This window comes from Ctenopharyngodon idella, chromosome 12, assembly GCF_019924925.1.
Source record: "Ctenopharyngodon idella isolate HZGC_01 chromosome 12, HZGC01, whole genome shotgun sequence".
NCBI lineage: Eukaryota > Metazoa > Chordata > Actinopteri > Cypriniformes > Xenocyprididae > Ctenopharyngodon > Ctenopharyngodon idella.
Window position 1 is genome coordinate 30,471,555 of NC_067231.1, and position 26,227 is coordinate 30,497,781.

Genomic DNA, 26,227 nt, shown 5'->3' on the forward strand with positions numbered 1-26,227 from the left:
ACAGCTCTGTTTTCTATTAAAGGCATTTCAGAAATAATAATTGGAGCATTTATTAAAACCCCATTAAACTGATACTGCTGGGCATCTCATCCTTTATGTAAATCTAGCAGGTTTATTGTTTCAGTAACTGGATTTCATTGGAATTAATGAAACCAGGTCCAGTTTAAATAAAATGTTGCCTTGTGTGAATAATATCAGGACTTTTTAGGCCAGTGTTTGCTGTGTTGGTAAATCATCTGTCAAACTCTACATTATTCTGGATTTTGGGTGAATTATTAGCTGCTGTGAGCATGAAATGATCAAACTTCAGGAGACATTTAGAAACCACTAATAAATAAACAAATTTCAGCATTTGCGTATGAGGATGTTTTAGTTTACTTTCATGCAGTAAATAATTCTGGTTCACTAGTAGTGATTTGACGCAAAATCTGGGTCCTGAAGTGGTTGAGAAGCACTAATCCGATCAGAGATGTCCGCTGTCTCGTACCTTTAAGCAGTAGTAGCCGATGATACAGAAGAAGGAGATGACTGTGTGCAGGATGGCTAGGATCCGCAGGGTGGGCTCCATGTATCCGCTGCTCTCCTCCAGCACAAAGTGCACAGTGACCGGGCGAGTGCCGGAGCCGGCCAGAGGGTCCCACCGCACGCTGGTGTCTGAGGACGCGCTGAACAACACCTCCTTACCCTCGGTCACAGCTGAGGATGTGGACACCTTCACAATGGAGGAAACTATAGCTCAGATACACAAACACTGGAAATCATGTGTTCATATGTGAGTGCATGTGGTTGTTCTGGGTGGTTGCTAGGTGTTTCCCTACTGGGTGGTATTCTGGTCTCTGTTTAAGTCAGAGGGTTAAATGGTTAGTTCACCCAAAAATGAAAATTAGCCCATAATTTACTCACCCTCAAGACCTTCTTTCAGCCGAACACAATCAGAGTTATATTAAAAAATATCCTGGCTCTTCCAAGCTTTATCGCATCCATCCTAAGCATCCATCCATCATAAAAGTAATCCATACGACTCCAGGGAGTTAATAAAGGCCGTCTGAAGCGAAGTAATGGGTTTTGCTCCGTACGCAAGTTGAGTTCCGGCGGAAGAGTGACCTCTGACCCGACGCATGACGTATTGATGAATGCAGAAGAGCAGAGGATAGAACAAAACAAAACACTGGTCATGAATTAAAATTCTTAAACGAGAATTTTTAAAGAGAAATAGAGGATTTCGATACGAGTTGAGTTTGTTGCCCAGCCCTATTTGTTTGAACCACGAGAGGCGTCTAAGCTTACGCTACTCCTACATCCTATGTCATGCGTTGGGTCAGAGGTCACTCTTCCGCTGGAACTTGACTCGCGTACAGCCGTTACCGGAAGCCAGTGAGTCCAGTTTATTAAGGTATAAATATGGATATTTTTCTTACAAAAACCCAATGCTTCACTTCAAAAGACCTTTTATTAACCCCCTGGAGTCGTATGGATTACTTTTATGATGGATGGATGCGCTTTTTTGGGCTTCAAAATCTCGCCCCCCCATTCACTCCCATTATAAAGCTTGGAAGAGCCAGGATGTTTTTTTAAAGGGGTCCTTGATTATGATTTCACTTTTTTAACTTTAGTTAGTGAGTAATGTTGCTGTTTGAACATAAACAACATCTGCAAAGTTAGAATGCTCAAAGTTCAAAGCAAAGGGGATTTTTTTTTACAGAAATCGCTTTTTAAGGACTACAGAAACGGCTGTTAGGGACTACAACAAGCTTCTTCCCGGGTTGGTGACATCACAAACCTCAAAATTTACATAAACCCCACCCCCAAGAACTCGCAACAAAGGGAGTGAGGCCATGTTCAACTCCACAGCAACTACATAAATTTATCCACTAACCATTTAGAAACGTCCAGTTTCATTCTAAAAGTTGTAACTTCTTCCTGAGTCTCTCCATCAGTGTCGACTCCGGTTTGATCAATGTAAGGCTGAACACCGTTACTGACAATCCTCATTTTGACTGCGTGAGATTCTCCAGCTTTGTTGTTGTTGAGCAACCAAAGAACAAGCTGTTAAAGCTCCGCCCTCTTCTGGAAAGGGGGCGGGAGCAGCAGCTCATTTGCATTTAAAGGGACACACACAAAAACGGCGTGTTTTTGCTCACACCCAAATAGGGGCAAATTTGACAAGCTATAATAAATGATCTGTGGGGTATTTTGAGCTGAAACTTCACAGACACATTCTGGGGACACCAGAGACTTACATTACATCTTGTGAAAAGGGGCATAATAGCTCCCCTTTAATATAACTCAGATTGTGTTTGTCTGAAAGAAAAAAGTCATATACACCTAGGATGGCTTGAGGGTGAGTAAGTTATGGGACAATTTTTGTGTGAACTAACCCTTTAAGGTTTTGTTCAGATGGCTCGCTAGCAAACATGACTAATGAATGTCAAAAGTAAATGCTGAAGTGTGAATTACCTTGTAAAACAGCAGAATGAAGTTGATTGCAAAGGCCACAAACAAAGCCAACATTCTCATGTTGTAGAAATTTCGTGCAAAATAGTTCTGCAGGAGAAGAGAAAGAGATACCATGTCAGAGCACACACATGTGTAAAGCACGCGCTCAAACGACTCCCTCCTGAGAGGGTGGCTCTATGATCCATCTGACATTCTGCATGACATTATGAGACACAAACACGAGATCTCAGGGGCTCTGACCAGCAGCTTGCGTTGATAAGCGATGATCTTCTTCCAGAAGGCTGACTCCTGCAGATCAGGCTCATCTGCTCTGGAGTAGTGCAGTCTGACCTTACGCTTCACCGCTTCGTCCTTCTTCTGTGCTTTCTCTCCATTTTCCCTTCTTAGAAACGGGATGAGTCAGAACTCAGAATGCAAATATTATGATGACGACATAAATGCTGTTGGTCAACAAACACATTTCCATGTCAGCAAGACTTACTCTGCTTTCTCAGGCACTGATTTGGTCTCCTCCGCAACTTCATTGTTGTCAGTTGAGGATGACGAGCCCTTTGTCTGACAGAACCAATAGCGAAGGGGTTAAAAACCCAACAGATTCATGTCATTATTGAAATGGACCTGAGACATACGGTGATTTGATTTCACCAAGTACACGTTCCTGGATCAACATCTTTGTTCCAATCAATTGTTATGTCAAGTTTAAAATGAGGATTTGGTGTTATTCAGCTATCAATTCCCACTGATTTTAGGGATAAGTTATGGTTAGGGTTAGGTTTAAGGGTAGGGATTGGGCCACATCTGGTACGTGTGGATTCCACGCAGGCCAGATGTGGGACAGATCTGGGCAGACACTATTTTGCTGTCTGGGGAATGTTGTTCCAGGATCACTAAAATATGTTGATCCAGGAACATGTCTTACTTGGCAAAATCACGGCGACTGAGACATACACCCATTTACGCACTAACACCATCAAAACCGTTACCTGGTGTCGTCTGCGAAGTTCAGGTGAGGGTGTGGGTGGCTGCGGGACGGGCGTATTGAGCAAATCCGTGAGGCTGGCATTTGGATTGTGAGGCATCAGTTTGTACTGCCCTCCCTCTCTCTTCAGATCCAAACCGAATATATCAGACAGGACGTCGGTGTCGTCTGTGGCCACAGTTAGATCGGCCAGGTCTTCCTCGGGTGAGGTTTTGTCGAGGTGTTTCTTCTCACCCTCTTCCATCTCTCCCCTCACTTCGTCCTGAGTCGGGTCAGGCATGTTGGCCAGGAGCTCCGACACCTTCATGGTCTTGGCGCCCTCCACCAGACTCCCCCCAAGAAAGCTGTTGTATGTGATCCGGAAGAATCCTCGAGCGACGCTGAAGGCGAAGTGCAGCAGGCCCAGCAGGACGCTCCAATAGAAGGACACTAGCGTAGTCACCATGTCCTTCACAGTCATCTTCTTGGCTTTCTTAACCTGCTTCTTGAGGCTTTTCATGGACAGCACCTTCATTAAGAGCATCACGTTGTATCGTAAAGCGAAGAGAGCCGTTCGCACAGTGGTGACGGAGAAGAAGCCCATCTCGGGACTCTCCTCGTCGGGTTTCTCCCTCTCGCTTTCCTCTTTGCTAGCCGAGCGCTCGGCGGCGTCGGACATCTGTGCCGCCAACTGCATCTCAAAGATGGTGTCTTCACAGAAGTTGACAAAGAGCTCCATTTTCTCCTTCTCACCACCTTCGTTCACCACATCGAAGATGAACTGCCGTTTGGACTCCTTGACCTGTGGCTTCTCCCACTGGGTGCGACTGGACTCGCTGATCTCAAAGTACACTCGTTCGATCCGCTTGGCGCTGCCCATGATCTCGATGCGGCCCAGGTATGGCTGGAAGTAGTTCAGCACGCTCTCGGCCAGCTCCAGGAAGGTCTGGAGGCGAGAGTCATGGGGCATATGCTCTGAGAGGTTGGTCAGGAGAACGGCAACGTTGAAGCCGATGTCCTTCGCCGGCTCGTGGAAGCGTTCGACGAACTCTTCATAGTCCAAGAGCTCATTTTCATCTGTTTCCGCACAGGAGAGCAGGAATTCTGTCTCAGATTGGGTGTAATGTTTATGGCTCTCCATTGCCTTGTGGAAATCCCTCTTGGAGATGACGCCTTTGCCATCAGGATCGTACTCTTTGAAGGCATCTGACGACGTCAGATCTTTCAGTTTGAGGAACATGTCAAAGAACTTCAGAATCATCTCTACATTGTTTGAGGACTCCACCAACATGTCCACCATCTGCTTTCCAATGGTGCCATTCACAACATTTCCTAAAACAAAGGGAAGATGATTAAGGTAATTCATCTTCCTGGTCATGAACATTAACTAGCTAGTAGTGTTAATTTTGTTGACAGATAATTTTTGTCATTATTTTTGTCAATTACATATTTTCACAAACGAAAATGAGATGATAACTAAATAAAAAACAGTTTTGAATGTCAAAAAATATGACGAAAATCTACTGACATTTTCGTCAACGAATAATAACGAGACAAAAATGTTACGGAGAGCTGATTTGGGAAAAGATCCAGTCAGAATGATATCCTGCGCGGTAGATGCGCACATCTGAACTGTAACGTGCTGATCTACCCGGCTGGATATTAGTTGGCATACAATTGTTGCATGGCTCATAAAACATTCACAAATGTAAACGTCTGAGAAAAAGAGAAGAGCAGACATATGTATAAATCTGAAAAAGCATGACAACACAAAAGAGAACTCTATTCGGTACGTTTTTTTGTGCACACACAAGCTAGACAGTACTGAATTGAGCTCTCTTTCACATCTGAAAGGACAATTACAAAAAATTATGTCAAAATGTCAGTTTTGGAAAGTATTTGGAGAGTATTCACGTGACATTGTGTTAATGACACCACTAACCCAAAACTCCGGTTTGAACAATGTAAAGCTGAACACCGTTACTGACAATCCTCATTTTGGCTGCGTGAGATTCTCCAGCTTTGTTGTTGTTGAGCAACTGAAGCGTGAGCTGTTAAAGCTCCGCCCTCTTCTGGAAAGTGGACGGGAGCAGCAGCGTGTTTTTGCTCACACCCAAATAGGGGCAAATTTGACAAGCTATAATAAATTATTTGTGGGGTATTTTGAGCTGAAACTTCACACACACATTCTGGAGACACCAGAGACTTATATTACATCTTGTGAAAGATGCATTATAGGTCTCCTTTAAGAGAAAGTAAACAGATGTGAGAATATCGGATGTGCATCAGTGTATTGGATCCGTGCATTCGTTCTTAAAGTGACAGCAGCCTAATAAACCCAATGCCGTCTATGCCAGTAATATTAATTAAACAACAAAAGACAAAGAGAAAAGCATTCACTGCTCTTTAATAAGGATTAATTATATTTAATTTATACAAATAAATATGTCTGTTTGAAAGAAAAAAGAATGATGTATGCAAGTTGTTATAAAGAATGCATAAATCATTCATCGAAAAGAAGAACATTCTTCTTTAGGAGAAGTGGTTTTATTTAATTTTAAGATAAATAAAGACATGTCACAGCAGTTAAATCTGTGTCTGTATTGCATGTTCAAACTTTAACATCATTCATATTAAACCCATTAGATTTTAGGCGACTAAAACTAGTCTAAAACCAAAACAATTCAGATGACTAAAATATGACTAAAACTAAATGGCATTTTAGTCAACAGTCTATGACTACAACTAAATCAAAATTTGCTGTCAAAATTAACACTGCTAACTAGTCATTCAATCAAACAAAGTGAACTGACCCTCCAACATGGACAAGAGCATCACAACCATATCCTTCTGAAGATCCATGAGCTCCTTCAACAGCTCGATTTGGCTTGAATCCTGCAGCACAAATAATATCACAGTAACTAAACTGGGGGTAACTGGGGTTTTAGAGGGTTTGTTGAGCATCATGGTAGATGTTTACCTGAGACAGCTTCATCTGCATATGTGCAAAAACGTGCAGGAAACCAACAACTGCATCCCACAGGCGACTGTGAGCCAGACTCTGCTGATTCCCTGTGCAAGGGCCCTGAAACCACACAACGATTATTGAGATGAATGGATTTCGTCTGCATTTTTTCCACATGTGGAAGATCGGCCGTACCTGAATGTACTCTGTGAGAGTGTTGAAGACTTGTTTGGCTACATTGATTGCTTTGGAGAAATTCCGCTGGCCTTGTTCATCGATGACGTCTTTCCCAGAATAGTACCAGTAGAAATCACTGATGGACTCCTGAGGACGCGTAGAGCACACGTGTCAGATGTGTGTTATCAGAACATGATGGAGATGGTGTTCACGGAGGAACCGCTCACCTGGACTCGGAGCAGATAATCCACCGTCGAGATGATGATGTTGACCGTCGTGTTGTTACCCGTCTGCGTTCGCAGGTAGTTCTGAAAATCTGATGCACGGACACACAATTGTTGTCATTATCGTTACATAAAAAGGCGAAGCAACATCATACTGAACATGAAGGATGTGATTAATAACTGTAGGTCAACAAATCACTGTAAATGTGGTTACGCCTACCTTTCATGATCTAATCAACTCCTGATGGACAAAATCTCGTTCTACATTTTTCATAAGGCTTTTTTACTCAGAAATACATCATATTAAGAAACTATTGATTACAGCAGAGGTCCGGGGGAAAGTTTAGAGAAAAACTGCGTAAAAACTGTAAATATATAGATACACATTTTTTATAGTATTAATTCTGTCTTTATATATAAAAATCATATAGCACACTATACCAACACTATGACACACTACACAGGACAGATAGTTAGTAGGCATGAAGCCTCAGTGGTCAGGTGAGACGCACCTGAATTGTGTCCCTCACAGAGCAGCTGGAGGAAGCGGAAGAGGTCGCAGGTGAACTCGTCATCTTGCATGACCTTCTCACCTGCGCGGCAGCAGAGTCAGACGTTAGAGCCGCTGTGATCACGAGTGTGAACACACTGACACACACACACACACTGTAAATGAGCTCCCGTCCTCAGACGTCTGAGGTCAGAGGTCACGGGTCAGATCCCTACAGTCGTACAGCATTTACACATCTTCTCAGATTACATTGAGGACTGAAGATTAAATGAATGCAATAAAAATATTTTTATATTTGGGGAATATATTTGGAAATATGCTGGGATCATCAGTCATGGTATCGAAGACACAAGCTTCCTATAAAACACTGTAAGATGACAGGAGAGATCTGACGGGTGTCATCTGATCCGTGAGACGTCTGCAGACAGAGAGCGGCTCTGATCGAGCGGGAGGAACATGACGGCAAATGTTGCTGAATGTCACAGTATTTGAGGAAGAGCAGCTGTGCTCTAAACACCAGTGTCACAACTATGAATAACCTCCAGAAAAACACAGAAATGTTGTTCTCACAAGCCAACCTGAAAGTGCTTTAACTTTCCTTTAGTTCAGTATCTGAGGGATTCTGTGCCAAAACCGAGTGAGCTCCCTACATAGACAGCATGATAAGATGCACAGGTGAATCCGAAAGGAAGACGGCATCATTGCGTTTCTTTTTGGACAAATTCTGAAGCAGCATTGCATCTTGCAAAATATTGCAAAATAATCAAATAAAAAATAATAACAAAAAAGAAAACATGACTCCAAAACAAAAAATAGTACTCTAAAATCTTTTTATAAAACAGTGCTCTAAAATAATAATAAAATAGTGCTCCAACATAATAAAAAATATTACTCTTAAATAAATGATCTCTCTAAAATAATAATAAAAAAACTATAACAATAAAAATATTCCTTTAAAATAATACAAAAAAATCTCTAAGACAATTGAAATTATTACTCTAAAACATTACTCCAAAAATATCTCTTAAAAAATAATTAATTCAAAATAATACTACTCTAAAATTTTAAAACAAATTTTTCTAAAAAAAAATGAAAAATACTCTAAAACAATAAAAAATGGTAACAATAAAAATACTCCTCTAAAATAATAATGAAAAATATTTCTCTAAGACAATAGAAATTATTACTCTAAAACATTACTCCAAAAAATCATTAATTCAAAATAATAATACTATATATTTTTAAAACATTTTCTTTGTAAAATAATAAAAAATACTCTGAAATAATAAAAAACTATAATAAAAATATTCCTCTAAAATAGAAAAAATTCTAAGACAATAGAAATTCCCAAAAATACTCCCCAAAAATTAATTCAAAATAATACTACTCTAAAATTTTAAAACAATTTTTCTAAAATAATATAAAATTACTCTAAAATAATAAACAATTACTATAAAAATATTAAAAAATTTAACAATAAAGATATTCCTCTAAAATAATAAAAAAATACAACAGAAACTATTACTCTAAAACAATACTCAAAAAATACACTTAAAAAAATATTAATTCAAAATAATACTACACTAAAATTTTAAAACAATTTTTTCTTAAAAAAAAAAAAACTCTAAAATAATAAAAAACATTTTTAAAATAATAAAAAATGTTGCTTGAAAATATTACTTTAAAAATAATAATGAAAATGTGTCCTTCACAGAGGATACAACCTCTTTACTCTTTCCTTATGAGGAGTAAAAAATGAGAGAAACGTTCATTATTAATGTAATTATAATTCATTTATTACCAAAAAATGATGAAAAACGGTAAAGTCTAATCAGAGCTGCTGTCTATGCAGAGCGCTCAGTTTCAGCGTTGGAACAGAGCAAATATGAGAGTTTTTATGAGTTTTTGACTGTCGTTTGAGATCGGAGGACGAACGCACTTTCAGCTGAGCGTCAGTATGATGATCAACCAGAAACTCCACGCTCAGATTATTACAAATAACTCCGAATGCAGCATGCAAAGATACAAAATGACACCACATTTTGCATTTACTACACATTATGATAAGAATACATGTAAATACACAGTATGAAATATCACAGTTATCTGTGGTTTGGTTAGACTTCCTCTGGTCCATCATTCCCACCAGCATTAAAACGCCAAACTGAAGGGATGACGCATGACGAAACCAGTCAACAGAAATGCAGATGGATGATACGATAGAAAACACGACACTGATCTCCAGAAAAACACAAGAAAACAAAAACAATCACTCTGAAAATAACATGTGGAGCAAAGAAACAGCCTGACCAGAAACAAAAAGAAAAACAGTGAAAGAAACAACAGGAACGACAGCACACGACACCAACTGAACAGCTCAGACCCATCAGGGAGGAAGAGGAAGAGGAAGAGGAAGGAGAGACTGGGGCGACTGCTGCTGAGAGACCATCATCATCATCATCATCATCATCATCCTCTCAGAGCAGCTTGACCACAACAAACCACAGAGACACACGCTCCTAACCGAACACCCAGCCGCTGCGCCACTGAGAGCCTGACAGGAGAGCAGGAAGGGGAGGAGCTTACAGACTACAGATCCGCCCACAGATACGCATGTCTGCTTTTAATAGGCTGCAACAATCAGCGGGTGTTTCTGCAACTACTGACACTGATTCATACTAAAAACCAGTCACAAATACATAATAAAAAACAGAATAAAAAATATTACCCTAAAATTATAATAATTATTCCTCTAAAATAATAAAACAATTCCTTGAATAAACAGTATTTTTTACTTTTGTCTTTATCAAAAGTAATCTTTATCCTGTTAATATTGTAAAAAAAAAAAGCTCTAATAAATATTCCTATTCAAGTTAAAAAAAAATATTACTCTAAAAGAATAAAGAATTCTTCTAAAATAATATAAAACATTCCTCTAAAATAATACAAAACTATAAAATAAAACAAAATTCTGCAAAAATAATAACATTACTATAAAATAATAAACATATTCATGTATAATAAAAATAGACCTCTAAAATAATAATAAAAAAATCTCTAAAATAATAAAAATTAATACTCTAAAATAATAAAAAATATTCCTCTAAATATAATAAAAATATGACATATCTAAAAAAAAATACTACAAAACAAAATAAATATTCCTATAAAATAATAAAACACAATTCTGCAAAAATAATAAAAAAGTATTACCATAAAATAATAAAGAATGTTCTCAAAAATAATAAAAATAGTCCTCTAAATATAATAAAAATATAACATATCTAAAAAAAAAAAAAATATTACTCCAAAACAAAATAAATATTCATTTAAAATAATAAAGTAATAATAATTCAGCAAAAATAATAAAATTACCATAAAATAAATATTAAATAAATAATAAAAAATAATAAAAATAAATATTAAAATAAATATTCCTCTAAAATAATAAAAAATGGAAAATAATGCTGTAAAATAATAAAATATTACTCTCTCTCTCTCTCTCTCTATATATATATATATATATATATACACACACACACATACATACATAAAATAACATATCTAAAAAAATTAAAATATATATTTTACTCTAAAACAATAAAAAAAATATTACTATAAAATAACATAAGAATATTCCTCTAAAATAATCATAATCTAAACAGATTAGATTTAAGAGTGAAATTAACATTTCTAAAGTGAAAATTTCTCCTGCGATCACGTCTGTCCATCGCTGGACACTGTTAGTAAACAAATAAATTAAAATGTGTTTAATTTGGCAAATGTGCCCATAGTTGAAGAAACACCCTTAAATATGAACTTACTTTACATGTCAACACTGCCGTCTATCGGTCAAAACGAGTGTCGGTGTCTCTCTAACCAAAACAGCGTCCCTGTTCTTACATCTCTGATCTCTATATCCTGAGAGCAAAGCCAGCGCGTGATTGGCTAGAGCTCTAGCGGGGGCGGGGCAGAGGGAAGGTGTTGGGCTCAGGGTCACACACAGCTAAACCACAGCAAACGGCAGAAGGCATAATTACCACGCTCATGAGTGATGACTGAGAGAGGGGAAGACGGTACGTTAACCCAAAAAAACAGAAGAAGAAGAAAAAAAGGAAAGAAAAAAGTGAGAGGTCATACAGGTCACAAGGTCAGTCGTTGTTGATTTTGGATTCAATCAGCACCATTCTGAACAATCACATGATGCGATTTTAACACTAACACGTGTCTAACCAGGTGCGACAACCGATTTATCTGTCCGCACTGATCACAGCCAATCAGAACTGTTATACGAGGACCAATGAGATTTTACAGTGGGACAGAAACACATGGATTCATGGATTTGTGCCGCACCTGATTAGGACTAGTTTAAATACGTAACCAGAAGTTTTCACCTTAACTTACAGGTTTGATGAAACCGTGTCTGACTTTAGCAGAAATGATGCTGATTGAATCCAAACCTGAGTGAATAAAGTGCAGAACTGTTTAGAGAGGGTATCATGAGAAAAAAAGGCAAAATTCAGAGAGAAATAAAGAGTCAGAGAGAGAAAAACACTTGTGCAGGTTAAAGGAATAGTGCAGACGAACATGAACCTTCCGTCATTTACTCGCCTTCGTTTCAGTTCAAACCTGCAGGACCTTCTTTAATCAGTGGAATATGAACAGATGATTCACAGAATGTTCATGAAGCTCTTTACAGTCAAAGAAAAGGCAAAAGATGCTGTTGAGCTCCAAAAACATGTACAATAATGACTTTAATTTGAGTTTATATTATATATAAATATATATATACTCTAAAACAATAAAAAAAATTACTCCAAAACAAACTAAATATTCCTATATAATAATGCAAGAATATTCATCTAAAATAATATATATAGTATTAATATATTTATAGTATTAAATATTAATTTACTTCAAAATAATCATAAAGACCCCACATGTTTGAACGGTTATATATATAAGTCTATATATATATATATATAAAGATTCCACTGAAGAAACTCTTGTCGGTTTGGAGCGTCATGACGGTGAGTAAATGAGTGTTCATTTTTGGGTGAACTATCCCTTTAAAAGTCATGTTACAACACAGCAAACATAAAGAAACCTGAAAAAGAACTCAAGGAATATAAAATTCATGCTTCATCTTTGAGACTCAAATGAAATGAGGTTTGAAAATAATTTTCAAAAGGGTCACTTATCAAAGACAGCACATGTTAGGGTAGGGTGAGTGTCTCACGCACACTGTTGAGTGCTCTTATTTCTCATTGCACCCTTGCGAAAAAAAATTTTTCTGCTGAAGACCATATCAAGCATTCATCATCATCATCATCACACACTCGTTCACAAACATAAAGAAAAAGGATAAAATAACTCAATTTGACAGAGACATCTTCAGAATGGATTCTGGGATACGTGCGCTCAACACAAAAGTAGCATTACTGTATTTTAAAATCGATAACTCAACTAAATTAACACAGAAATGGCATGATAAATCAAGTGGAATGAACATGACGATTTCATGCTTGAAAAAACCACCAGTTATTTCACATGATCATAGTTATTGATTATAAATCAGGTGTTTGTGTTCAAATAAATCATACCTGATCCTTCCTCCGTCACCATCCCGAGACCTTCAGCTTTATTCTGCCTCTCAAACGCGTTCAGATCCAGAACACTGGAGCACAAACATCATCACTGATGAACTTTGCAACATCGACATGGTTATTGAACTGAATTGATCTGGAAATTGTCTTCTGTACAGCAGAATCTGAATGCGTCTCTTATTTGATGAAGTTTGCATCATTGATTCTGTGAAGCTGCTTTGAAACAATCTGTGGTATAAAGCGCTGAAGAAATAAAGCTGACTTGACTATAATCAGTTATTATTACATCATCGTTACATTCGGTCATTGTCGTACCTGCACGACTGCATGAGTCCCGCCAGACTCTGGAAAAATCCAACGTCTCGTTTGTCTTTCAGGTAGTCCAGCATTTTCTGCACGACAAAAAGCAGATCGAACACGTCAATATTTGGGTATCATTTGAATTATCGTTTGAATTGATAAGCAAAATTGGAATCGATTCTGATTCTCGATACCCATCCCTACATATGAATAAGAGTTAATGTGTGCATATTTAAAATATTATTTGCAAATACTTCTAATAGTTTACTTCACAACTATTTGAAATTAGGCCGTGTGTCCACCAAAGCGTTTTTTCCTAAGGCCAGCGTATTTTTTCAGTTGTTTTACATTGGAGCACCATGTGATGAGGAGCTTAACGTTTATTTCACACTGATTCATTCACAAGAGTTGAGAAATGTTCAACTGAGTAAAACGTAGCACTCATGACTGTCGCTTTCTATCCAGCCATCCAATCACAGTGGAAGAGAGGCGGGACAAATAGCACACCAGCAGACGACAACAACAAGGACAGCAACAAAACAAAATCATAACAAACATTGTACCTGCTGAACTGTGGAGTTTCCTCCATTGAGTATGGCGATTCCCAACTTGAGCGTGGAGGCCACCATCGGCCCCATCTCTCCTGCACAACACACACATTCCCATCAGTCCATGATCATCACAAACACGCATCAGTTTCTGAGGACTGTGTGTGGTTTTCTGACCTTTGCTGGCGCTGATGGTCTGTAGCACCATCTCTGCGGCGCCGCGGTCGTGAAGTCTGGCCTGCTGATACAGCAGCTTCTGCTTCTCCATCTCTTTCTCCTGCAGACAGATGGGAAAGAGCATCTCACACAATGTTTTAGGGGGGTTTTGTCATTTGTCAGGCTGGGAGATCTGTTTAAGACCAGCTTAGATTGGTTTCAGCTGGTTTATGTCGGCTAATATGCCACCTGATCATCCACCTTAAACCAGCTCAGTTGGAAATCAAGCCAAAAACCAGTTTTCAGTCTAAAGTGGTTTCAGCTGGAGTCAGGGCTTTATTCATTGGGTTATGTGATGCCATATATAACGTGGTTGAGTACTGACAGATGTCTTTCAGGGCATTTTAAAGTGTGCATGTGCAAAACCAGCTCAGATGTAAGTCTACATTGCAGCATAAACCAGCCTAAGGTGGTTTGCAGGTCTTGGGCTCAAGATCAAGGACTCAAAATGCCTCTAAAACCAGTGAAAACCAGGCCAGTTAAGACCACCGTAAGCAGTTTTTGAGTTGAGATGACAAGAGATCTGAGATCAGGATAATCACGCATGAACACGAACAAACACATTTCAACAGGATCGGCCTTCAGAAAGAGTCACGCAGACGGACACGTACCTCAAAACTCTTCACCTCTTCCTCATCGTCTTCCTCTTCATCATGACAGCTCTGTGAGTGACCAATCAAACAGCACATTTATCTGAGCAGAAGCACTTATAAAGCATGTTCTTAAGAACAGATCTAAACTAGTCTTACCTTGGCCATGATATCAGCGTAAGCCATGTAGAGATGATCCTCCTCTAGTTTACTACAACAAAACAACAACAGATCGATGTGGCATCTATCAACAAATCATTGTGGTTTGAACTATATTAATAGGAGAAAGGAAACCCACCATTTCTCTGTCAGCGCGGTTCTGCTGAAGAGTTGTATGAGCTGGTGTAAGGGATCGATGTGTTTGGTCATCTCGTCCTCCTCTGACAGCTCCTCTCCGCCTGCTTTCTAAAACACCAAACAGCCTCAAGCAAGACCCTCAGATACGCTAAAACACGCCAACCACCAGATGAAATACAGGCTATCTACCACAGTTTACAAATGTGAGGAAACAAAACCACTGCAGACTTATGTGTGTTCGTACAGTTAGAGCACCTTCTATTAGAAAGTTAGTTTAGGAAGGCAAGCTAGAGAAGAGGAGAAAGAAGAAATCAATACTCGTCTTTCATGTGGATTTACACTGAAGAACTCAAGGATCCATACTTTAGGTTCTAGATAGGGATACATCCGATATGAAAACTTTGGCCAATAGCGATAACCGATAATTCTTTATATTTGAAAGTCGATAACCGATATATTGGCCGATGGCGATAACTAATAATTCTTTATATTTGAAAGTCGATAACCGATATCTTGGCTGATAGCAATAACCGATAATTCTTTATATTTGAAAGTCGATAACAGATATATTGGCCAATAACGATAACTGATAATTCTTTATATTTGAAGGTCGATAACTGATAACAGATATATTGGCCGATAGCAATAACCGATAATTCTTTCTATTTGAAAGTCGATAACCAATATATTGTCCGATAGCGATAACTGATAATTCTTTATATTTGAAAGTCAATAACCAATAACAGATATATTGGCCGATAACGATAACCGATAATTCTTTATATTTGGAAGTCGCTAACCGATATATTGGCCAATAGCGATAACCAATAATTCATTATATTTGAAAGTTGATAAACGATATATTGGCTGATAGCGATAACTGATGATTCTTTATATTTGAAAGTCGATAACCGATATATTGGCCAACTGCGATAACCGATAATTATTTTTATTTGAAAGTTGATAACCGATAACCGATATATTGGCCAAAAGCGATAACCGATAATTCTTTATATTTGAAAATCGATAACTGATATATTGGCCGATAGCGATAACCGATAATTCTTTATATTTGAAAGTCACTAACCGATATATTGGCCAATAAATATATACACAAAATTGTAACTCCTTTGTGGATGCACAGGAAACACGGGCATACAAAGAATTCACAACATTCTTTCACAGTATTGTTCTCAGTATAATTTTATGTAGCTTATATGACAGACTTGCGCTGCAAATGTTGTACTTAACTGTATTTTCCCTTTCAAAGTGATTTCAATCATATTTCAAGCAATTTAAAACCATCATGGTGAACAGTGTGCATTTGAAGTGTCTCAGCTGAAGGAAATAATCAATTTTTTATCGGCTTTAATATATCGCCCTAATTTTCTCATTGGGTTGATAACGGTAACATTAAAAAGAAACCAATATCGGCTAATACTGATGTGGTGGCCGATATATCGTGCATCCCTAGTTCTAGTCATTCTGGCTCCTCATTGAACCAAAAACAAAAGAGTGTGAACCAGTGAAATCATTTCAGAAAACACTGAGAGCTCCTGCTGTGCGTATCAAAAGACGTGGGAAAACATGAGCGGATGTTGTGAGGAATCGCTACATACGGCCAAATCCTCGATCAGCTTGTCCTCGAAATAGTGTTCTTCCGTCTCGATCCAGGACTTCTCGTAACCCTGGAGGAACAGGTTCACGGCTCTGTGCCTGGAAAGCAGAGAATCAGAGCGTCTCAGATCATTCAGGAATCACTGAGAGATCCAGCAGAACAGAAGATCTTCACCTGGGCAGGTTGTAAAGCGGCGCCATCCTGAAACAGGCCACGACGGCTCTCTTCCTCTGTTTGGACAGCAGCTTGTGCCACACGGCCTTCTTACTGCGCTGAGGATGTTCAACCTGCTCAAACAAACACATAGACACTATATGAACTGATCTGAACAACACTATCGTCTTCTGTAGAGCTACATTAACATATGACCCGCCCCCATATTTACATATCAACACCTATTCAGTATTCAGAAACTGTCTTGATGAATGACACTGTGATCAGCCAATCATAAGAGAGCTCATTTACATATGGATAGTGTAGAATATAGACTGAATCAGCTGTATGTGGAGCTCAAGTTTAACCTGGTCGAGGTGGAAGAGCACATGTGCGATGTTCAGCACTCGATCGACGGTCTTCTCGGGGTCCGACGAGTCCTCGCTGCGGTTGGGCATGTCTTTATACAGCGCCATCTGCCAGCGGATCGCAGGATCCTCCAGCTGCAGAAACACACAGACGACACTGACACTGATGAAGAGGATGAAGCTGCAGCGCGACGTGAGCATGCAGTGAGGGACACTGGATGACAAACATGAGGAACATGAGGAACATGCGTGTTATAATCACAAATGCAGGATTTCATGCAAACGCTGCAGGTTCACAGTCGCTGTGCTGTCAATCATACTCACTGTATCTTGAGTGTGTTACTTTAGAATCATTGAGACATTATTATAGATTTCTACTTTTATATTCTCTCTTGTCATTTAAATTTTAGTTTAAGCTTTAGTAATTTTGTTGTGTTTTTGTCATTTTATTAGTTTTTAAAAATATGTCTATACAGTTTTTATTCATTTTTATTTCAGTTTTTGTTGTTTTAGTACATCAAATTCAACAAAATTAAAATGAGAAATGCTGACTTGGCAACTAACAAAAATAAAAAAAAGTTAATATTGTACTTTTAAATTTCAGTTTATTTTAATATTATTTTTAAAAGTTTATTTTATTTCAAGTAACAAAAGTTTTTTATGTTTTTTTTTTTTTTTGATTTTTTGGAAAGATGTAATTATTATAATTATATTATATTATAAAACAAATTATATCATCATTAATGTTTTTTAATTGGAAAATGCATAATTGCCAATAAAATATGCAATTTATGTTTTTTGTAAAAAAGTAATTATTATATTTAAGGATGTGTAAATATGTAATTTAAATGACAAGCATTTAAATTATATATATATATATATATATAGTAAATTATATATTGATTTTATATAAATAATATCATCATTATTATTTTTTTATTGGAAAATAAGATTAATTGCCAATAAAATATGGCAATGCAATTAATGTTTTTTTCATAAAATTATAATAATTATTATATTTAAAGATGTGTAAATATTTATATTAAATAACGTATTTAAATAAATAAATAAATTATAAATTATACATTACAAATTATACAGATTTAGTTAACTAACATGATCTTGAGGAGAGATTTTAAACTCAACTTGAACTGTCCCTTAAGCTCATGTCGGCTCAAGTTCCCAGCGCTTGTTAAACATCACTGACTTCCAGCCAGTTTGACTGTAAATCACCGTCGGTGTGATCAGATTCTCAGGATCATAAAGACCGTCTGATCACAAGCTTACCAGCTTATTGCAGGTAAACACGTGTCTGGAGGCCTGCGGCGGCTCGAGCTGCTTCACAGGAGCTTTGACATGTTTGCAGGTGAAGTCCAGAGACGAGGCCTTCTTCAGGAGCGGCGGGCGGCTCCGCTGGGGGACGTCCAGGGTGCCGGAGCGCTTGTGCAGCGGCATGCGCTTGTGAGGGACGGGTTCTGGCCCCGCCGCTTTACACTGACGACTCTTCATCCACTTTAAGATGATGATGAGTCTCTTCACCAGCTTTTTGAAATGTAAAACGCGGTACTGACACATGCAGATGGACACATGAGGGATGAAACGGAGGGGAAGTTACACACATGCAACAGTTCAAGGGTCAACGATGCGTGAGGACGTCCAGGACAATAAAAGGGAAAATCTCCTAACACCCTCACTGGAAAATGTAATATTTAAGTTCTTTTTGTTGTTTAATGATGTGCAAATACTTCATTTAAATATGTAATTAAATAGATCAATAATTTAAATGTGTAATAAATGTATTGATTTTTTTCAGTTGCATTCAATTTATTTATTTTTGAAAATGTGCATAGTTGCCAATCAAATAATGACAATATTAGAAAATATTTATTTTTTATTTTTTTTGTAATTATATACGTTATAAAGTGTATATAAAATTTATATATATTTCATTATCATTACGTTTTTAATTGAAAAATGTGATTAATTGCAAATAAAATAATATGACAATGCTCTATCTTTTTTATTACATAATTTTAAAAACATTATTAGAATTAATGATGATAAAATTAAAATGATATATATATGTATACATACACACACAAATTTTTAATTATAGACATTATAAATTATATATTGAATTTATATAAATTGTTATCATTACATTTTTTTTAATAAAAAAAATTTACTTAATTTCCAATAAAATAGTATGACAATGCAATATTTTTGTTTACATTATTTTAAAAACATTATTATAATTGATATATATATATATATATATATATATATTATGGACATTATAAATTATATATATTGAATTTATATAATTTATATCATAATTATTATTATTTTTTTTAATTAAAAAATGTGCCTAATTGCAATAAAATATTATGACAATGCAATTAATGTTTTTCTTTTTTTTTGGATGATATGTAAATATTTAACTTAAATATCATGTATTTAAATAAATAAATTATGCATTATAAATTATAATGATTTTTTAAAAAAAAAGAATCACAATAATTGCCAATAATTAAAAAAAAATGCTTAATAAGTAATGCGTAAATATTTAACTTAAACAAATTATGCATTACAACTTATAGAGATTTTTTTTAATTGCAGTTTTTGGAAAATGTGTTTAATTGTCAATAAAATAATTGGGAATGCAAAGTTTTTTTGGAATGACTGAACAGATCTGGACACAAAATGAGCCTCACACCATTGACCCTTAAATGATTTCTGATCACTGGAGCTGTCGTGTTTCTCTGCAGTGATCAGAACATGCAAACATGACTGAAGGGGTCTGATGGAGAACAGACTGAGAACAGATGGAGAACAGACGGAGAGCAGGAGCGTCACTCACCTTCCCCTGCAGGTGGAGGTTGTTTCGTATGATCTCTCGGACCTCGTCCTCAGTGTCTTTCTGTGAAACAGGTTCAGCTTCATCACAAACAGCTCTTCCGGGTCAGTAACTCGAGCAGAAATAAGGGTGTTTTTGTGTACCTGCGTGAAGCGGCTCTTGGCGAGTCCGATCAGCTCCTGGTCTCCCGGCGCACAGATGTTCAGTCCGACCGGAAGCAAGCGCTTGAGAGCGGCGACGATCAGAGACGTCTGGAGGGAATATCGATCCCCTCGCTTCTTCATCTTCTTCCTCTCCTGGTCTGATACGCCACCCTGAGCACACAGTCATGCTTTATCAGTGTGTGTGCATGTGTGTGGGAGTGTGTGTGTGTGTGAGTGTGTGTAAGAGTGTGTGTGATTGAGTGAGTGTGTGTGTGTGTGTGTGTATCATACCTTGGACATTTTAGATTTGGTATCAGTTATGAGGAAGGACATGTTGTTGATTTCATTTTGAACCACAAAGTTTTGTTCTTCTCGTTTAAAGTTCTATAGAGGAAAAAAAACACATTTTCTCGTCAGATACCCAGAGTTCACTGCTGTCAAATCCAAAGGATTCAAAGATTTCAGACGTTCTGAATATCTCAATGTCAGAGTGAGTGAACTTCACTCCGTCACAGATGATGTGCATTAATGTTAGTTTTGGGGAGCAACCTGTCACTCACATGAGATCCACCAATAGCAAACCACAACCATCCAATCAACTCCCCACAGACAAAATCAAGCTCCGCCCTACATTTGTTCTTGTTTGAGAAGCATTTCACTCAGATATACGGCACAATAGAGAAGAAAAGACATGTGCAACTTTCGTCTCAAGCCGACTTTATTATGAATCTGTGTGAACTTGAGCAGAACTGACCTCATGCATCCACTAAAAATCACCAAAACATCAGCGGATTCAAACACACTTGATCTAACTTGACTTCCATTCATTTTGGATAGTGATCAAAGAGTTGTATATGTGCTCACATGTGATTTAGCCCAGAATATGAAGACTTCGGCCACCATACGGAATAACTCCTCCGCCTCAGTGTTCGGTTCCTTGAGCCATTTCGCTCTGTAAAACAAACAAACAAACACGTGTCACACTGACGCGACTCCGTAACAGCCCGACCGCAGCTCACCCGTCACTCTCGTACCGGTTGTAGTCGACGAAGCGTATGAGCAGCGGGTAGAAGGCGTACAGGTCTCGCACGAGGATGGTGAACTCGTCCAGGATGAGGAGCTCCGACTCCGACATCTCGCCCCGGCCCTCCGCCTTCATGTGCTCCTCGTCCTGCAGGACCGTCGCCGCCTTCTTCTTCAGCTTCTCCATCAGCGGCAGGAAGTGAGTCTTCAGCAGCTGAGACTTGGCTTTACCGATGATGGGCTGAGAAAACACTGAGACAAACACAGGTTGTGTGCAGTGGCAGTTCTAGCTCGTATGGGTCCACTGAGTAATCCTCTGCTGCCATCTAGTGGCTATAGTTGAATGTTATTTTCAGTTTAAGTGTTTGTTTTCCAGTAGATGGCATGTTTTTGCTCACACCCACAGTCACAGCTTTAATCACAGAATTACCTGCCAGTCTCTTCATCCAGGCTCCCTCGTCAATACCCAGGTTGTTGTAGATGATCTTCAGGATGTTTCCCAGCAGCGTGTTCATGTGCTCTGAGGTCAGCGAGGTGCAGCAGCTCTCGGCGCGCTCCGGGTCGCTCTCGGGTCCGTGTTCCCACCAGTGCGACATGTAGCTGCACAGCATGGGCAGCAGCACCTCCATCACGTGCGGCATCTGCGTGTAGCGCATGCCCGACTCGGCCAGCTCCATGATTTCCTGCAGCGCCCGCTCCAGAGACGGCACCAGCGCGCACACCTCCTCCACCTGAGCCGGCAGACCTAACGCTTCCAACACAACACAACAACTGACTCCAGCTGAACAATGAATCTATTGGCTTCTGTAGAGCTGCTTTACGGCAGAATGTGAATTAGTCTCATATTTGATCCGGCAGTGCAGGTGTGTGTCTCGTACCTGCTCTCTCTCTGGAGCCTTTGCAGTTGTATATGGAGTATGTGTTGTGTTTGTTCAGATTGGGCTCGAGGAAGGCCACGGGAAATGCGCCCGAGAACGCGGCCAGACACTCACCGAGAGCCGGACGCTGCCTGAACGCAACAGAGCCAGAACAATCAGATACACATGATGCACATCATCAAATACTAACAAACCATAGAATGTCTCCATCCGCTTATGGACTAATCGATTTGTTTAGAAATTGATTGATTTGATTGAATGATTCAATTTGTTTAGGAGTGAATCTAGTTGTTTAGGATGAATTTCTTTAATATGAATCGCTTTTTTTAGGATGAATCAATGTTTTTAGGATGAATTAATTTGTTTGGGATGAATCAATTTGATTAGAATGAATCTATTTGTTTAGGATAAATCAATTTGTTTAGAATGAATCTACTTATTTAGGATGAATTGCTTTGTTTTGGATGAATCAGTTTGTGTAGGATGATTCAATTTGTTTAGGATGAATCTATTTGTTTAGGAATGAATCCAGTTGTTTAGGATGAATTTCTTTAATATGAATCAATTATTTGGATGAATCAATTTGTTTAGGATGAATCACTTTGTTCAGGATGAATCACTTTGTTCAGGGTGAATCACTTTGTTTAGGATGAATCGCTTTGTTTTGGATGAATCAATTTGATTAGAATGAGTCTATTTGTTTAGGATAAATCACTTTGTTTAGGATGAATCACTATGTTTAGAATGAATCAATATGTTTAGGATGAATCACTTTGTTTAGGATGAATCACTTTCTTTAGGATGAAATGCTTTGTTTAGGATGAGTCTATTTGTTTAGGATGAATCTACTTGTTTAGGATGAATCTACTTGATTAGAATGAGTCTATTTGTTTAGGATGAATCTACTTGATTAGAATGAGTCTATTTGTTTAGGATGAATCAATTTGATTAGAATGAGTCTATTTGTTTAGGATGAATCAATTTGTTTAGGATGAATTGCTTGTTTAGGATGAATCTACTTGTCTGCTAAATGAACACACGTTAATCAGTCAGACGGTGTATTAGCTGTGATTTACCTCTCAACATAAATACTTTTACTGGTTCCAAGTGAGTACAAACTGTTTAATATCCGATAGCAGGAAACCTGGACATCATCCACTGCAATGACACAGAGAAGACACGAGAAGCGTCATGAGATCCGAGACATGCTGATATATGAGTTATTCTGGAGCAGGTGTCTGAGATAGTGCAGATATATATATAGTGCAGTTTAATGACACTCATTTTCAGAACATTTCCTGGTCAGAAGGAAGTTGACTCACAGATGAGATCCTCTCCGAACAGGTTCTGCCCTATGTGTTCGAACAGCGAGGACAGCACCGGCAGCAGCGCGACTGTCGTGTAGTTGATGATCTGTGTGACGCCCTTGGGTTGCATCCGCGTGTGTGTGAACTGACCCTGCCGCAGATTTTCCATGGTTTTCTCCAAATCTTCTGATGCGTTATCAAAAAACGCCCTCAGAGCCGCTTTGACAGAGTCCTGACCGGTTTTCATCACAGTCCTGAACACAAAATGCAACACAAAATGTTTTTGAGAGATCAGCTATAAGTGTTGATCCACTATAACATGAGCCGTAGTGATGCGTGTCGACTGACCGGGCGTCCAGCGTCTGTCCCAGGATGTGCAGGCAGTTCACAATGGAGGTGGCATCATTCCCTGAGAGAAACACAACCACACGGATTACTGATCTCGGACACATGGACACATTTCACACTCTCTAGTCGCACTAGCAATAACTAATTAGACCTGTCATGATCATGAATTTTGTGCTGATAATTGCAGTTAACGATTTCATTTAGCTTTGTTCATGTCACTTACAGTGTAAGCCTAATATATATATATATATATATATATATTGCTTGGAATTGTATATATAATATAATAATAAAAATTATAATAAACTAGACTAATATGAATTACTTTAATGCTTTGGATATTATTATTTATATAAATAATTATAATACAATACAATACAATTACTATAATAGGCTCATACGAATTACTTTAATGCTTTGAATATTTATATTTACATAATTAATTATAATAAATGATGATTATTATTAATATATATATAATTTACCAATAATATTTATTATAAAATAGGCCTATGTGATTTACTTTAGTGTTGTGAATATTAATATTTATACAATTACTTATTACAATATATAATTACTTACAATTACTACTACTACTAATTATTATTATTATTATGTAACAAAATTATAATACAATAGGCCTATATGAATTACTTGCTGTGAATATCAATATTTAATATAATATAATATAATAATGCAGTCTAATTAAACCCAGAAACCTTCATTTCGTATGAACGAAGACTTTCGTCCATCTTTATGTAAAAACTGCACAATTATTGTTGTTTTCTCAGATAATTGTGATCAAATAACCATTATTAGATGATTAATCAACAATCATGTCAGGCCTACTAACTTAAACTATCAAACGTCAGCACTTGTTAAGATCACAGCTCCGTCAGATCTTCTTGGACAAAGACTTATTTGAGCTTCAAGAGCAAGACTCTATCTTCATAAAACACACACGACAAACAACCGCAAACACGCTTCAAACATCTTACCAAACAATGAGATCCGGTGCCGCACAAGAACGCCCAGTTTGCAGAACAGGCTGAGAGAGAGAAAACATCAAGATGAAGAAGAGGAAGATGGTGGATACCAAATCAAATCACAGTACAAGTGCATTTACAAACAGAAGAACAGAAGCATTCATTTGACGTTGACATTTATAACATCGCCTCACCTGGTCACCATCTCCTTCTCTTTATTGGAGGCGTGGCCCCCGCTGCTGATTGGTCGAACAGCGGTGGACAGGAAGTAGAGCCGGTGGTTTTTGAAGTACTGATCCACCAGCGGCAACACAACCTGGAAATGAGCGAAACAGCGATTCGATCACCGTATGAATCTAATTAGTGATTGAAATGAAGTGTGTTAGAATGAATCAGACCTTCCCGAAGAATTTGACCTGCTGCTCATGAGGGATTTTCTCCCCTTTCGGTCGAATTCCAGCATCTGAAATCAAGATGAAGATGATTAGGATCCACGGCTGAAGCGCAGAGGTCGATACAGGCGTTAAAGCGAGTGACTCACCAAACTCCAGCATGTGTCCGTGAGCTTCGTCCACATACGTGATCAGCTGCTGCAGAAACGTGTACGCGAAGCGTTTCTCTATGGACGGAGTGTCCAGATCCTGTTCTTTCATCGCCCTGCTCACATCACACACACACACACACACACACACACACACACCACAACGGATTCAAATACAGTCAAATATGGATTATATATGTATATAAAAAACTAAGTAAGATTTTTGATACTTTTGAAAGTTGATATTTTTATACTTCAAGGATGAATTAAATTTAAAATTGATCAAAAGTGACAGTAAAGACATTTATAATGTTACAAAGGATTCTATTTCAAATAAATGCTGTTTTTTAATCTTTCTATTCATTAAAGAATACTAAAGAATAAAATGTGTCAGTTTCCACAAAAATATGACTGTTTTCAACATTGATAATAATCATAAATGTTTCTTGAGCAGCAAATCATCATATCAGAATGATTTCTGAAGGATCATGTGACACTGAAGACTGGAGTAATGATGCTGAAAATTCAGCTTTGATCACAGGAATAAATTACACTTTACTATATATTCACATAGAAAACAGCTGATTTACATTGGAATAATATTTCACATTTTTACTGTATTTTTGATCAAATAAATGCAGCCTTGGTGAGCAGAAGAGACTTGTTTTCTGAAATATTTTTTTATTTATGAATATTTACAAATGATATATGAATCAGTGTTCACGGATGGATGTGAATCAGGCACACACACACTCACACACACCTTGAGACGCTGTATCCATTGATCTGAAAGAACTTCAGGATGTCTTGTGCTTTCTCCCGGTCTTTGGATTTCTCTTTGGCAGTTAAAGTGTCGTAAGGAACCAGTAATGGATGACTTCCTCCTCCTGGCAATCCAAACACACACGTTAGAAAGCAGCAGACACACACTGGAGTGAATGCAGCACCATCTAATGGCTGCGCTCGGGTTTACATGTTCAGAAGGACATACTATCACACTTGTAGTATTTCTGTAGTATGTGACATGCATATGATATGCAGTATTTTCTGTATAATACCTGAATGATCCACTACGTTTCAAATATATGTGCACAATGTACACAAATGCATGAGACACTGTATCCAACAATGCAAAGTATTTCAACAGACCTTTCAT

The 26,227-nt window shown here is 37.9% G+C and overlaps 1 protein-coding gene across 9 annotated transcripts in view; it reads right to left on the reverse strand.

Moving 5' to 3' along the window:
* Positions 1–26,227, reverse strand: part of LOC127523844 (ryanodine receptor 2) — a 109,266-nt gene that overhangs the window by 10,779 nt on the left and 72,260 nt on the right. For 4 of the 9 annotated variants that reach the window (XM_051914957.1, XM_051914956.1, XM_051914951.1 and 1 more), the window contains 36 exons: positions 25,835–25,958; positions 25,072–25,187; positions 24,929–24,993; positions 24,725–24,846; positions 24,543–24,592; positions 23,545–23,605; positions 23,212–23,450; positions 22,966–23,047; positions 21,890–22,020; positions 21,442–21,762; positions 21,023–21,263; positions 20,853–20,940; positions 20,280–20,372; positions 19,989–20,159; positions 19,849–19,908; positions 16,989–17,123; positions 16,642–16,754; positions 16,469–16,565; positions 14,851–14,957; positions 14,712–14,763; positions 14,574–14,624; positions 13,924–14,023; positions 13,762–13,841; positions 13,214–13,290; positions 12,896–12,969; positions 11,333–11,350; positions 7,294–7,374; positions 6,785–6,873; positions 6,576–6,704; positions 6,396–6,500; positions 6,229–6,310; positions 3,441–4,747; positions 2,939–3,012; positions 2,698–2,839; positions 2,458–2,544; positions 488–712 (listed from right to left, as the gene is read on the reverse strand). In XM_051914957.1, coding sequence (XP_051770917.1) covers positions 488–712; positions 2,458–2,544; positions 2,698–2,839; positions 2,939–3,012; positions 3,441–4,747; positions 6,229–6,310; positions 6,396–6,500; positions 6,576–6,704; positions 6,785–6,873; positions 7,294–7,374; positions 11,333–11,350; positions 12,896–12,969; positions 13,214–13,290; positions 13,762–13,841; positions 13,924–14,023; positions 14,574–14,624; positions 14,712–14,763; positions 14,851–14,957; positions 16,469–16,565; positions 16,642–16,754; positions 16,989–17,123; positions 19,849–19,908; positions 19,989–20,159; positions 20,280–20,372; positions 20,853–20,940; positions 21,023–21,263; positions 21,442–21,762; positions 21,890–22,020; positions 22,966–23,047; positions 23,212–23,450; positions 23,545–23,605; positions 24,543–24,592; positions 24,725–24,846; positions 24,929–24,993; positions 25,072–25,187; positions 25,835–25,958 — 5,189 coding nt within the window. The remainder of the gene's footprint in view (positions 1–487; positions 713–2,457; positions 2,545–2,697; positions 2,840–2,938; positions 3,013–3,440; positions 4,748–6,228; positions 6,311–6,395; positions 6,501–6,575; positions 6,705–6,784; positions 6,874–7,293; positions 7,375–11,332; positions 11,351–12,895; positions 12,970–13,213; positions 13,291–13,761; positions 13,842–13,923; positions 14,024–14,573; positions 14,625–14,711; positions 14,764–14,850; positions 14,958–16,468; positions 16,566–16,641; positions 16,755–16,988; positions 17,124–19,848; positions 19,909–19,988; positions 20,160–20,279; positions 20,373–20,852; positions 20,941–21,022; positions 21,264–21,441; positions 21,763–21,889; positions 22,021–22,965; positions 23,048–23,211; positions 23,451–23,544; positions 23,606–24,542; positions 24,593–24,724; positions 24,847–24,928; positions 24,994–25,071; positions 25,188–25,834; positions 25,959–26,227) is intronic. The other 5 variants (XM_051914959.1, XM_051914958.1, XM_051914955.1 and 2 more) reach the window with 3 other exon arrangements.